This window comes from Coffea eugenioides, chromosome 11 (assembly GCF_003713205.1).
Source record: "Coffea eugenioides isolate CCC68of chromosome 11, Ceug_1.0, whole genome shotgun sequence".
Lineage (NCBI taxonomy): Eukaryota > Viridiplantae > Streptophyta > Magnoliopsida > Gentianales > Rubiaceae > Coffea > Coffea eugenioides.
This window is the reverse complement of record NC_040045.1, coordinates 42,373,405-42,385,951: the sequence shown is the minus strand read 5'-3', so window position 1 is coordinate 42,385,951 and position 12,547 is coordinate 42,373,405. Positions and strand designations below refer to the sequence as shown.

The following is a 12,547-nucleotide window of genomic DNA, read 5'->3' as shown; positions in this document are numbered from 1 at the left end:
TAGTAACCTGCCGCCTTAATTCTGGTGCATAAGTATCAGTTATTAAAAGTTAGTAAATTATATAAGATCTGAGGTTGCCATTCTTTGTTTCGGCCAATTTGCATTAGATGGACCTTTGTTTAGTCCAAGTACTAAATAAATTGGTGAGTAGATTATTACTGATGCTCAAAATGAGCCGTTTCATCCTATTTTGAAATACCAGTTTTATATAAAATGTCGTGAGACATGTAGAATTTTGTTGTTTACTTCAAATTGGACTGGCTTACTTGATTTAAGTGCCGTGATTTCCTCAGTAAGCCATTAGTAGAGGTCCAAACAAAATGACAATGGAAGTTTTGAATATGGTTCCCGTGTTGCTCAATATGACTTTTGATATGCTTCACTTTTGTACAAGTTACTGAGCAATGTATGCCTTGATCAGGGAAAAGAAAAGAGTTTGAGCACTTGTCTGTCAACTCTTCTCTCTGTGTGATCAAAGTAAAGAAGTTTATGTGCAGGGCGGCAATCTGTGCCTTATGGTGGGGGAAAAATAAAAGAATTTGAGGACGTGTCTGTCAATCTTTTCTGTGTTTGATCAAACTAGAGAAATTGAGGTGCTTCACAGCTGTCTGTACTTTTATCTCTGTTTCTTTTAAGGGCTTTGAACCTTATGCAGTGATTGTGAATGGAATATGGAAGCAACTCTGTTTAAAGGTGTTCCCTGAGATGTCCACTGTTACTCGTGCTATTGAAATTAGTAACATTGTAGAACCTGTGGAATCCAGGACCAATGAGCCTATTGAATGGGCATGTCTGAAACGGGACCATAAAGTATATGCATTTTTGGCTCAAGGTATTGCCTCCTTCCCAAGAAAAGAATGCTTGTCTGAGGCACTTGGTGCTTCAAGCACTGACAATTACCCAGATGAAAGCATTCAGAATACCCCGGAACCAAGTGACAGGATTGATCAGAGACCTTCTTACTGGTCGAGCAAGGGTGAAATTGATTCTGCAGTCCCTGAGACATTAACGTATAAATTGATGGCCAAACTCTGTGTGATTACTGAAATCCATATTCAACCATTTCAAGGTTATTTTAGAAGACTTTTCATTTTTGTTTGGGGAGGAGGGGGTTGACGGTGACTTCTTGTTTAAAACCTGTCTCTTTATTGGTAGAAAAACTTGATTTGCATTATCAGTGTACTTTCAGTTTGGTTCCCCCATATATCCAGCAAAGGCTGTAAGATTTTTGATGGGGGATTTGTATTGCTGGTATGGAAGCACAAATGGAGGGAGAAGTGTCTTTAGCTGCACAAGAATCTTGTCATGAAATATTGCTGGTCCAGATTCAGTATTACTAATTAACTGCGTTATAGGAGAATTGTTTGCAAAAGTTCAAGCTGCCAGAACCTGTCCTCTGCATTGGAGGGATTCTGCAAGTCCAGCTATTGGGTAGAGTGCAGAAACAAGAAATAGATAGTTTGTATTACATATGGTGAGTCCTACTTTATTATGATTTTTGTCGCTTGTGTTTGGTGCACAAGCGAGAGGGATTTTTCTCGCATTCACAGGTTTGGTGCAAGTATAAGAGATTGGGAGCACATGATCCTCAACACATTACCCGGTGCTAGATGGATTATGGTAAATGACTACGACTACGACGGCGAGGACGATGATTCAGATGACCAGTATAACTAAGTGCTTCTGCTTCTTGCTACGCTTTCTGGTTTTCTTATGCTCTGTTCCTGCTGCCCTTCTGTAAGCTCTGAAGCACAAGATAGAATTTTGGAATTTTGGATTTGTTGGTGGGAACTAGTTTCGACTTTCTTTGTCCATTCATCGTAACCGAGGAAACAATAGTTGTGGGGGTCTCGTAAATACCTTCAATGAATCCGGAAAAAGGCTACCAGCTTTAGGTACTATGAATTCTTTGGCATAAAGAAATCCAAGCGTTACTAGTGCATCAACCTTTCCTACTCTAACTATAATTAATGGCTAATAAAAGTCACCTTGGTACTTATCTCTTGAATTCTTAACTGTTTCAAAATTTAATAAAGAATTTTATCACAACCACAACACTTTTGAATTCAAAACTACAAACAGGCCTATCCTTTTTTTTAAAATTTTGGGTTAAAGTTAGCAAAAGTTCTACTTATTTGCACCTTTCCTGTTAAAATTAATTTTTGTTGCAATTTCCTATTTTAGTTATCCATTCGACACTAGTACGGGCATAGATACGGATTAAGCAACCAGTTTGAGGAATAATATTTTTTATTAAAAAAAATTAATTTGAATTGAATTAGCAATTTGATATTTTCACAAAAAAGTGTCATTTTTTTTTGTCCTTTTTCAAAAAAATTTAAGACAACTATATTTTAGTAATTGTTGTCATTGACACTTAATTGAAGTTCATTAAGAATAATTGAAGTTCTGATATCAATACTCTATTCAAATGTAAAAATTCAACCTAAGTAACAAAATAAATGATAGCTAAACAAATGAAATATGCGTTCAATTGATCGTGTTCAAACTACATCTTCTGTTAATAGTTAGTATATATGAAATTGTATTTTCCATTTGTAGAAAATTAATATGCATTTTATATCTACTAACGAATAAATTACCTATGTTTTGAACAAATCAAACCTAAACTTATGGTGTGATATGTAAATAGTTGCTTACATTTATACGTATGCCATCATCCTTTCTTTATGATGGAAATTTCTTTTGATTATATTTAGGGGTGGCAATTTGCGATACGACCTGAAAAAATGATATGAACCTAGCACGATATATATTGATTCGGATTGAGGTTTTGCGGGGTCGGGTCAGAATCGAGTCGAATGCGACGAACCCGAAAAGAAAATGGGTCTTATTCGGGTCAAACCGTGGGTGATCCGATACGACCCCCCGATCACCTGTTTATGAATTAAAAATTATTTTACCTAACAAAACTACGTTATTCTTTTTGTTTCAAAGGCATTAATCACTTAATCCTAAATGAATTTATTTAACTTATTTGAAGTTGAAATTATTATATTTAGAAAAATAATTTATTATATTATTTTTTACTTTTATACTGCTTTTATTTATTTTATATTTGGTTTGGAACAAAACACTTTTACGATGTTTTTAATTTATTTTTGATTTGGTTTGGGATTATTTATTTAAATTTTTATTACTTGATTATGTAATTAGTCTTGTGTGAATTACAAATTACAGTGGTAAATTAATAAATTAAAATTAAGTTTTGGGTCATTCGGGTCGTCCCGCCAACCCGACAACCTGGAATTTTCAGATTCGGGTCAGATATCCTGACCCGTTTCGGGTTGGGGGGTCAAGTTCGGGTCAACCAGTTTTCTATTATACCTGGATCTCAACCCGACCTGTCACTCCGATTTGGACCCGATTGCCACCCCTAATTATATTGTCAAAAAAATAACATATTTTACAAATTATTCCAATTTATTTAGAAAATGTTACTAATTTCATTAGAAATTATGAAATGTAATCATGGTTTATTAATTTTTTACTAAATATAAATACAACATACAAAATGAAAATATATTTGACTTTGTTTTACTTTGATCAGAAAAACTTGTGGTACAAATAACGAAATAGTGACAAGGGTGCAAATTTCAAATCAACAACCAACGTACACTTAATTACGCTAATTTTTTAGTCGACCAAACTAATATATGCCATAAAGTAACTAGATTTTAGCATTTATAAATTGGCAATTTTAGCAGTTTATATACCATTCACCTATAAAAATTATGATTATTATAAAATGACATTTTATAATAATTTACATGCTATTTGCCAATTAAAAGTAAGTTTGATAAAAAAAATATATGCATATAAATCCATTTTGTAAATGATACAAAATATATTTGAATCTCACGAAACTTAATCTATGGGTAAATTTACTATAGTTTTCAAAGATTATGCCACATTAGTACAAATTTAACTTTTATGCTTGTGACCTAGAAAATAAATTTATTAGAACACATAACCTTTGTAAATGATACATACATTTATTAAAATGCTTAAAACACATAACATTGATGAGTGATACATACAATCATATATTATACATTTACGTTACCAACAATTACTAACTATAATATTAAGTTTCAATCATTAATAAAAAAATCTTAGCATTATTTTAAATAAACTTTCTAATACTTGTTTCATATAAGTTTCGTTAAGTAAAATAGTAAATTTATGCCACAAACTAGTAAGTCTTGATGATTAACCAAATTTACTATTCTATCAACAGGATTTACTATTAATCCGTGAAAACTTACTATTACTTGAACTAAACTTACTCTCCAAGAAGAAAGTTTCGAATATAGAGTAGTAATTTATTTATTTTTTTAAAAGTAACTTTCATTTTTATTTCAATTTACTTTTTAAGACATAAATAGGATAACAGATTTCGTTCCCAAACTTACTTTTTAGAGAGTAAGTTTAATTCAAGTAATAGTAAGCTTTTATACATAAATAGTAACTCTTACTAATAACATGGTAAATTGATTAATAATCCAAACTTACTGATTTATGGGACACATGTGCTATTTTATTTTAAAACATATTTCAAACTAGTATTAGGAAGTTTATTTGAAATAATGATAAGATGTTTTATTAATAATTAATTCTTAGTACCTTAGTTAGTAAGTACTCATAATATACCTGTATAATACCTGATTATAGGTATAATTTAAAAAAATTATTTATATATTTTAAAATACTATGAAAAATAGTTTGACTTTTCACATAATCTTGTAAAATATGAAATAAAATTTTGTCGTATTATAAGCTTTTAATCATTTTCAATTTTTGAAAGGTTTGAAAGTTCGAATAACAATAACAACAAATCTTACTAGTTATATATAGAATATTACTTGTTTATATATCAAAATTTTTATAATTTAACACCTATGAATATAATAAGATGATAAAGTTTTAATAAATTTACATCTGAGACACAAGAAATAATAAGAGTAAAAGCCTAAACAAAATGAGAAATAATATAATAATAAAAATGACAAAATTAGTATAACAATTAATATAAGAAAATCAGTATGATCTTGATTTTTTTCCTTGGGAGATTGTTCATAAGAATGGGATCCAATCATTATAAATGAAAATCACATGCATGTATAATCTATTGTATAATTTAAATTAAATTTAGTTCACCTATAAAATGGTCCTAAAATAATTAGTACACTATGATAAATGTTATTTTAACACAAAAAATTTTTTTAACTAAAAGTCTGAAATATCCATGACATATGTATGTGTAAGGCCTGGTGCAACCCAATGAGTACAAACAATTTCACAATGATGCACAAAGATATATCAAATTTAAGCACAATAAAGAAAACTTAATTAAAGAGAAAAGATAAGAAATGCAAACCAAATATCAATCCAATAGCCTCTTCAATAGATGGCGATGCTAACCAAGATGTACATGTGAAGGCTCACTCCTTCCTCACCCCAAACACACTTTGGTTGAGCCAAGGAGTTTTACAACAATTCTAGTTAACCCTCAACAACCTACACTTGAAAGATCACTCACCCAATTAAGAACTATTTTATACAAATGAGGCAACCTTCACCAAGGTTTTACCACTTCAAGTGATAGGTTCACCTTCACCAAGGTTTTACTCCTCCTAGAGAATAACCTTCACTTGAGCAACCTCACAACCCAACTTCCCAACCCCTTATACAACCAACAAAGAATCTTTCTATTCAAAAATCTCACTTGTAAGCTTGTATTTTGTGTTGGCAAAAGTCCCTTGTCTTCTTGTGCTTTGGGGTATTTATAGAAGGTGAGAAATGGCTTCAAAAGGCTCTCTAACGGTCAAATATTAAATGCTGTCAAAACTAGCCGTTGGCCTGTCGGACGTCCGAACCACCTGTCGAACGTCCGAACCCTGCGTCCAAACCACCTGTCGGACGTCCGAACCCTGCGTCCGAACGTTGACAGAGAGTCATCAAATCTTTGCGAAATTTCTCGGACATCCGATGCGATCGATGTGCGTCCGAGGCGTGCGTCCGATCCTTCCGGACGTCCGATGCTTCCTCACGAGCGTCCGACAGAGTTTCCTTCTTGATGTTCTTCATCCTTTCGGACGTCCGATAGCGTCCGACATGAGTGCCCTGTTTTTGCTTCTTCTTTTATGCCACAAGAATCTGTTCTAACAAATTACTCACATAAAAACATTAACCCAAATCTACATATTGGTTTGTTAATCATCAAAACCAAGGAGTGATCGACCAAGGTCAACAGTATGAGAGATATTTTACCATATTTGTATCTCACATCTAATCATGAAAGTTAATTTGAGAAAAACTATTTTTGACAATAGAATTATTTTGAATTTAACCAACAAGTTGAGATTTTTTAAACAATAAAAGTGAAATATTTTGGGAACTTAGTTGTTTATTTTCCCGTAATAAAAAATTTAACATATGACAAATTATTCTTACATATTTTATAAGGTCATATGCAAAAAAAAAAAGTTTTCATAGTATATTTAAAATGCTTCAAACATATAACATTTATAAATGATACGTACAATTGTAAGTTTCTTTAAGTAAAATAGTAAATTTATGCCACAAACTATTAAGTTTTGATGATTAACCAAATTTACTATTCTATCAACAATATTTACTATTAATCTATAAAAACTTACTATTACTTGAACTAAACTTACCCTCCAAAAACTAAGTTTCAGATATAGAGTGATATTTTACTTCATAAAAAACAAAGTTAGTTTCATATTTATTCAAGTTTACTTTTTGAGACATAAAAGTTACTAATATATCGAGTTAACTTACTATTTTTTTTGCAAAACTTACTAACCAGCATTTTAGGTACTATTTCATTTAGATGACCAGTACAACAGGTCATCAAATGGTCGCTAAAAGTATTTTTACCTGTTATATCAGGTAAAAATAGTTCCGTTACCATAACTATCGTTACTTCAGACTTTTCCTACAAATACACGATTTGATTGTTCTATAGAAGCTTTAATCTATGGCGACAGTGCTGTAGTGCCTATAGTTATGGTAACGATGTTAGGAAAACCTACTATTACAGGTTTCTATTATCTTTAGTGACAAATCGAATTTTTGAGCGACTTTTTAAATATTATATTAAAATAATTAATATTAACTTTAGTAAGTTTTTACTTAAAACGAGTAAGTATATGCCTAAAAGATAAGTTTTAGTCAAAAATAGAAATTTACCCTTTCAGTAATTTAATTTACTTATTATTTGACAAATGTTACTTTTGTTTAATTAAAACTTATTAATACTAAAAGTAAAAAAAATTACATATTAAAGTAAGAAAATAATCGATTTCTAAAACGGTTTGGGTTTCCACATCTCTCTAAAGTTGCTTCCCTTCTTTTTATTATCTTCTCAGAAATTTTTCCCTGGAAAAGGAAGGAGTACGATCATCATCTTATGGAACGGGATTAGCTTTTGCTAAAATTTAGAAAATTGATCAAGCGGGCTAAGCAATTCTATCTTCAGGCTAAACTCTTCTGGTAGGTTTCATGCCTCAGTCTCTATTTCTGCCTTCTACTAAGCATTGATTCTCATTTCAGTCAATCAATTGGCCTGCCTAGGTGCAGAGGAAAAGCTAAATATGCTTTATAGATAGCACAGGTTCAGGAGAAAGGGTTTCCCCTCTATCAGACACAACAAAAGGGTTAGCAACGGTGGTAGCCAACCAAAGAGCATATGAAAAATAGCGGTGACGAGGTTAGACCATCATGTTCTCTTGAAATCGTTTGTTTATATTGCTGTAATTTATTTATATTTCATTTGTTTTGTTTGTCAAGATTTTCTTGTGAAATCAGGGCTGAGAATTTGAAGAATTTATTGCAATTTTGGGGTTGAAATTGTCCATTGAAACATCTAGGAAATGGTTGTAGTTTTGATTGTTTACGGGTAAAATATGCTTAATAGCCATATGAAACATCTAGGAAAGGACTTGAGACTAGGTGTTTAAGTTAAATGTGATTAATTTGGGAATGCATATAAGATGTTCGGTGAAATGCCAAAGAGAAATTTGACTTGGTGGTTTTGATTTTCAGTTTGGCGGACAAAATACAATTGATTCTTAAACATTTTAATATTTTTGATGATAATAAGCTTTTTGATAACTACCATTGACTTTGTCTCTAATAATTTCGTAAGCACGTTCCTGGCATATATACATAATCATAATTTAGTCTTTTAGGGTCAACTTTCAGAAGCAGTCAAATGGTTCGATATCTGTAAGAACATTCATAAAAGAGCATGAAGGCAAAATACGCAATGACATAATCAATTTTGCCTTCTTGAATTCCTCTAAAAGAAGGAATTTTGTCTTCTTTAATGAACGGAAAACTGATGTTGCAGACAAGTTTTTGCTGCTTATAGGTTTCCTTTGCATAAGAACTAGGCAATCTCTTTCAGGCATTTGTAGGTTGTACTAGGCTCTCTTCTGCAACTTTCGACCAATCCTATTTGCAAAAATTTTTTTTTGAGTCGCATGTTCTTTGAGAAAATCAACTTCGTTCAATATTTGAGAAGCTCACTTATATATTTGACAGGAAACGCATGGTACAAAGTACATCTTGCTAAACAAATACGCAATCAATGTGCCTACTTGTACTTTCATTTATTTCATCTTCAGTATAGAAGAACAAACAAATAAAAAAAATGACATAATCAATCTTATGCAATAATGAAACATTTTGAAATGTATTTACTTCCAGTTGAATTATTCCGTGGATGACCATACAAAATAACCCTTAACATTTACTTCATCACTACAAAAGGATGAAAAATACCATAAATAATTACCTGAAGGAAGAATAGCACATATTCTGCTATTGTTCTATCGTTATGTAGTTGTTCTTGGCTATCCAACCTAACAGCTTCATAATAATTCTTCCAAAATTTAAATGAAAGGAGCAGTCTATCTTTGAGAGCCACAATTTTGCTTACTCAATTGTTAATCGAGTATTCAAAAGGTGATTTTGAATATATCTTATTCTGGTAGTATCCACTCGAGATTTTAGGAGTGTTAAACTTGTATCATTTTTTTAAACAACGGCTGCAGAACAAGGTGAAATTATTGTCAGATACAATAGCTAGAGTTGTAAGACTTTCTTTGCCTTATCTTGTAAAGGGGCCAAAAAGGAGTTAATGGATAGTAACTGGTTTCAGATCATTCCTCCTGGTCAGGTAATATATAGCTTGCTTTTATTTTTGTCTCGAGACATGCAATATAATTGTGCTGTATTTGCATTTGAATAGGCATTAATGTGGGCATGCAATCCTTCATTAATCCAAAGTCATGTACGAAACACTAGCTTGTTAGGAGACGAAAATCAGGTACATTTTTTTCTTCTTCACGCCTAAGTTTTATGTTACCTATTTGCTATGATTATGTGTTGTTGTGGCCTTTTTTTAATACAAATCTTGTGATGGTTTTGTAGTGAATGAACCAGATTTCAGCCAAGACCATTAAGAAATTTTATTCTTGAGAGGGTACAGATTTTTCAGATGGACTTTGCTAAAAAATTTTAGGATGATTTACGTTTCTCCGAAGGTAGTGTAATGCGTTTTGATTGTAAATCTGAACACAATCTCCTTAGTTTGCAATGATTGGTGTTTACTTGTTTTAATGTGAATACTTTCAACATCCAAGTGCTCTTGGGTTTGTAAACGAGAAATTTCAATTCAAACCGAAGCTTTTGATAGTGATTTCAGAGCCCTTGATTTGCAGGTGATCATAGTCTCAAATCAAGTTACTAGCCTCTTGATTGTTTCAGTTTTCTGAACCCAAAGTCTTTGTGCTCTAAATTCAGTTCTTGTCCATGTAATCTTGTCATGCTTAGATATCCATATCTAGTAACCTGCCGCCTTAATTCTGGTGCATAAGTATCAGTTATTAAAAGTTAGTAAATTATATAAGATCTGAGGTTGCCATTCTTTGTTTCGGCCAATTTGCATTAGATGGACCTTTGTTTAGTCCAAGTACTAAATAAATTGGTGAGTAGATTATTACTGATGCTCAAAATGAGCCGTTTCATCCTATTTTGAAATACCAGTTTTATATAAAATGTCGTGAGACATGTAGAATTTTGTTGTTTACTTCAAATTGGACTGGCTTACTTGATTTAAGTGCCGTGATTTCCTCAGTAAGCCATTAGTAGAGGTCCAAACAAAATGACAATGGAAGTTTTGAATATGGTTCCCGTGTTGCTCAATATGACTTTTGATATGCTTCACTTTTGTACAAGTTACTGAGCAATGTATGCCTTGATCAGGGAAAAGAAAAGAGTTTGAGCACTTGTCTGTCAACTCTTCTCTCTGTGTGATCAAAGTAAAGAAGTTTATGTGCAGGGCGGCAATCTGTGCCTTATGGTGGGGGAAAAATAAAAGAATTTGAGGACGTGTCTGTCAATCTTTTCTGTGTTTGATCAAACTAGAGAAATTGAGGTGCTTCACAGCTGTCTGTACTTTTATCTCTGTTTCTTTTAAGGGCTTTGAACCTTATGCAGTGATTGTGAATGGAATATGCAAGCAACTCTGTTTAAAGGTGTTCCCTGAGATGTCCACTGTTACTCGTGCTATTGAAATTAGTAACATTGTAGAACCTGTGGAATCCAGGACCAATGAGCCTATTGAATGGGCATGTCTGAAACGGGACCATAAAGTATATGCATTTTTGGCTCAAGGTATTGCCTCCTTCCCAAGAAAAGAATGCTTGTCTGAGGCACTTGGTGCTTCAAGCACTGACAATTACCCAGATGAAAGCATTCAGAATACCCCGGAACCAAGTGACAGGATTGGTCAGAGACCTTCTTACTGGTCGAGCAAGGGTGAAATTGATTCTGCAGTCCCTGAGACATTAACGTATAAATTGATGGCCAAACTCTGTGTGATTACTGAAATCCATATTCAACCATTTCAAGGTTATTTTAGAAGACTTTTCATTTTTGTTTGGGGAGGAGGGGGTTGACGGTGACTTCTTGTTTAAAACCTGTCTCTTTATTGGTAGAAAAACTTGATTTGCATTATCAGTGTACTTTCAGTTTGGTTCCCCCATATATCCAGCAAAGGCTGTAAGATTTTTGATGGGGGATTTGTATTGCTGGTATGGAAGCACAAATGGAGGGAGAAGTGTCTTTAGCTGCACAAGAATCTTGTCATGAAATATTGCTGGTCCAGATTCAGTATTACTAATTAACTGCGTTATAGGAGAATTGTTTGCAAAAGTTCAAGCTGCCAGAACCTGTCCTCTGCATTGGAGGGATTCTGCAAGTCCAGCTATTGGGTAGAGTGCAGAAACAAGAAATAGATAGTTTGTATTACATATGGTGAGTCCTACTTTATTATGATTTTTGTCGCTTGTGTTTGGTGCACAAGCGAGAGGGATTTTTCTCGCATTCACAGGTTTGGTGCAAGTATAAGAGATTGGGAGCACATGATCCTCAACACATTACCCGGTGCTAGATGGATTATGGTAAATGACTACGACTACGACGGCGACGGCGAGGACGATGATTTAGATGACCAGTATAACTAAGTGCTTCTGCTTCTTGCTACGCTTTCTGGTTTTCTTATGCTCTGTTCCTGCTGCCCTTCTGTAAGCTCTGAAGCACAAGATAGAATTTTGGAATTTTGGATTTGTTGGTGGGAACTAGTTTCGACTTTCTTTGTCCGTTCATCGTAACCGAGGAAACAATAGTTGTGGGGGTCTCGTAAATACCTTCAATGAATCCGGAAAAAGGCTACCAGCTTTAGGTACTATGAATTCTTTGGCATAAAGAAATCCAAGCGTTACTAGTGCATCAACCTTTCCTACTCTAACTATAATTAATGGCTAATAAAAGTCACCTTGGTACTTATCTCTTGAATTCTTAACTGTTTCAAAATTTAATAAAGAATATTATCACAACCACAACACTTTTGAATTCAAAACTACAAACAAGCTTATCCTTTTTTTAAAAATTTTGGGTTAAAGCTAGCAAAAGTTCTACTTATTTGCACCTTTCCTGTTAAAATTAATTTTTGTTGCAATTTCCTATTTTAGTTATCCATTCGACACTAGTACGGGCATAGATACGGATTAAGCAACCAGTTTGAGGAATAATATTTTTTATTAAAAAAATTAATTTGAATTGAATTAACAATTTGATATTTTCACAAAAAAGTGTCATTTTTTTTGTCCTTTTTCAAAAAAATTTAAGACAACTATATTTTAGTAATTGTTGTCATTGACACTTAATTGAAGTTCATTAAGAATAATTGAAGTTCCGATATCAATACTCTATTCAAATGTAAAAATTCAACCTAAGTAACAAAATAAATGATAGCTAAACAAATGAAATATGCGTTCAATTGATCGTGTTCAAACTACATCTTCTGTTAATAGTTAGTATATATGAAATTGTATTTTCCATTTGTAGAAAATTAATATGCATTTTATATCTACTAACGAATAAATTACCTATGTTTTGAACAAATCAAACCTAAACTTATGGTGTGATA

The 12,547-nt window shown here is 32.7% G+C and overlaps 2 protein-coding genes and 1 long non-coding RNA gene across 4 annotated transcripts; all 3 read left to right on the top strand.

Annotated features, from left to right (window-relative positions):
* The first annotated feature begins 705 nt into the window (after positions 1–705).
* LOC113752627 (F-box protein At4g00755-like) lies at positions 706–1,677 on the top strand. Its single transcript, XM_027296722.1, has 4 exons — positions 706–1,069; positions 1,190–1,251; positions 1,356–1,474; positions 1,551–1,677. The coding sequence occupies exons 1-4, from the start codon at positions 706–708 to the stop codon at positions 1,675–1,677; spliced, it is 672 nt and encodes a 223-aa protein (XP_027152523.1).
* A 5,746-nt stretch (positions 1,678–7,423) lies between these two features.
* On the top strand, positions 7,424–9,777 carry LOC113754441. 2 transcript variants are annotated; one of them, XR_003465201.1, is made up of 5 exons: positions 7,424–7,542; positions 7,655–7,759; positions 9,177–9,232; positions 9,305–9,382; positions 9,487–9,777. It is a non-coding gene; the product is annotated as an uncharacterized LOC113754441 (long non-coding RNA). The 2 variants fall into 2 exon arrangements; XR_003465200.1 differs by lacking the exon at positions 9,177–9,232.
* A 291-nt stretch (positions 9,778–10,068) lies between these two features.
* On the top strand, positions 10,069–11,582 carry LOC113752626 (F-box protein At4g00755-like). Its single transcript, XM_027296721.1, has 3 exons — positions 10,069–10,968; positions 11,078–11,150; positions 11,450–11,582. The coding sequence occupies exons 1-3, from the start codon at positions 10,605–10,607 to the stop codon at positions 11,580–11,582; spliced, it is 570 nt and encodes a 189-aa protein (XP_027152522.1). The 5' UTR covers positions 10,069–10,604.
* Positions 11,583–12,547: the final 965 nt, after the last annotated feature.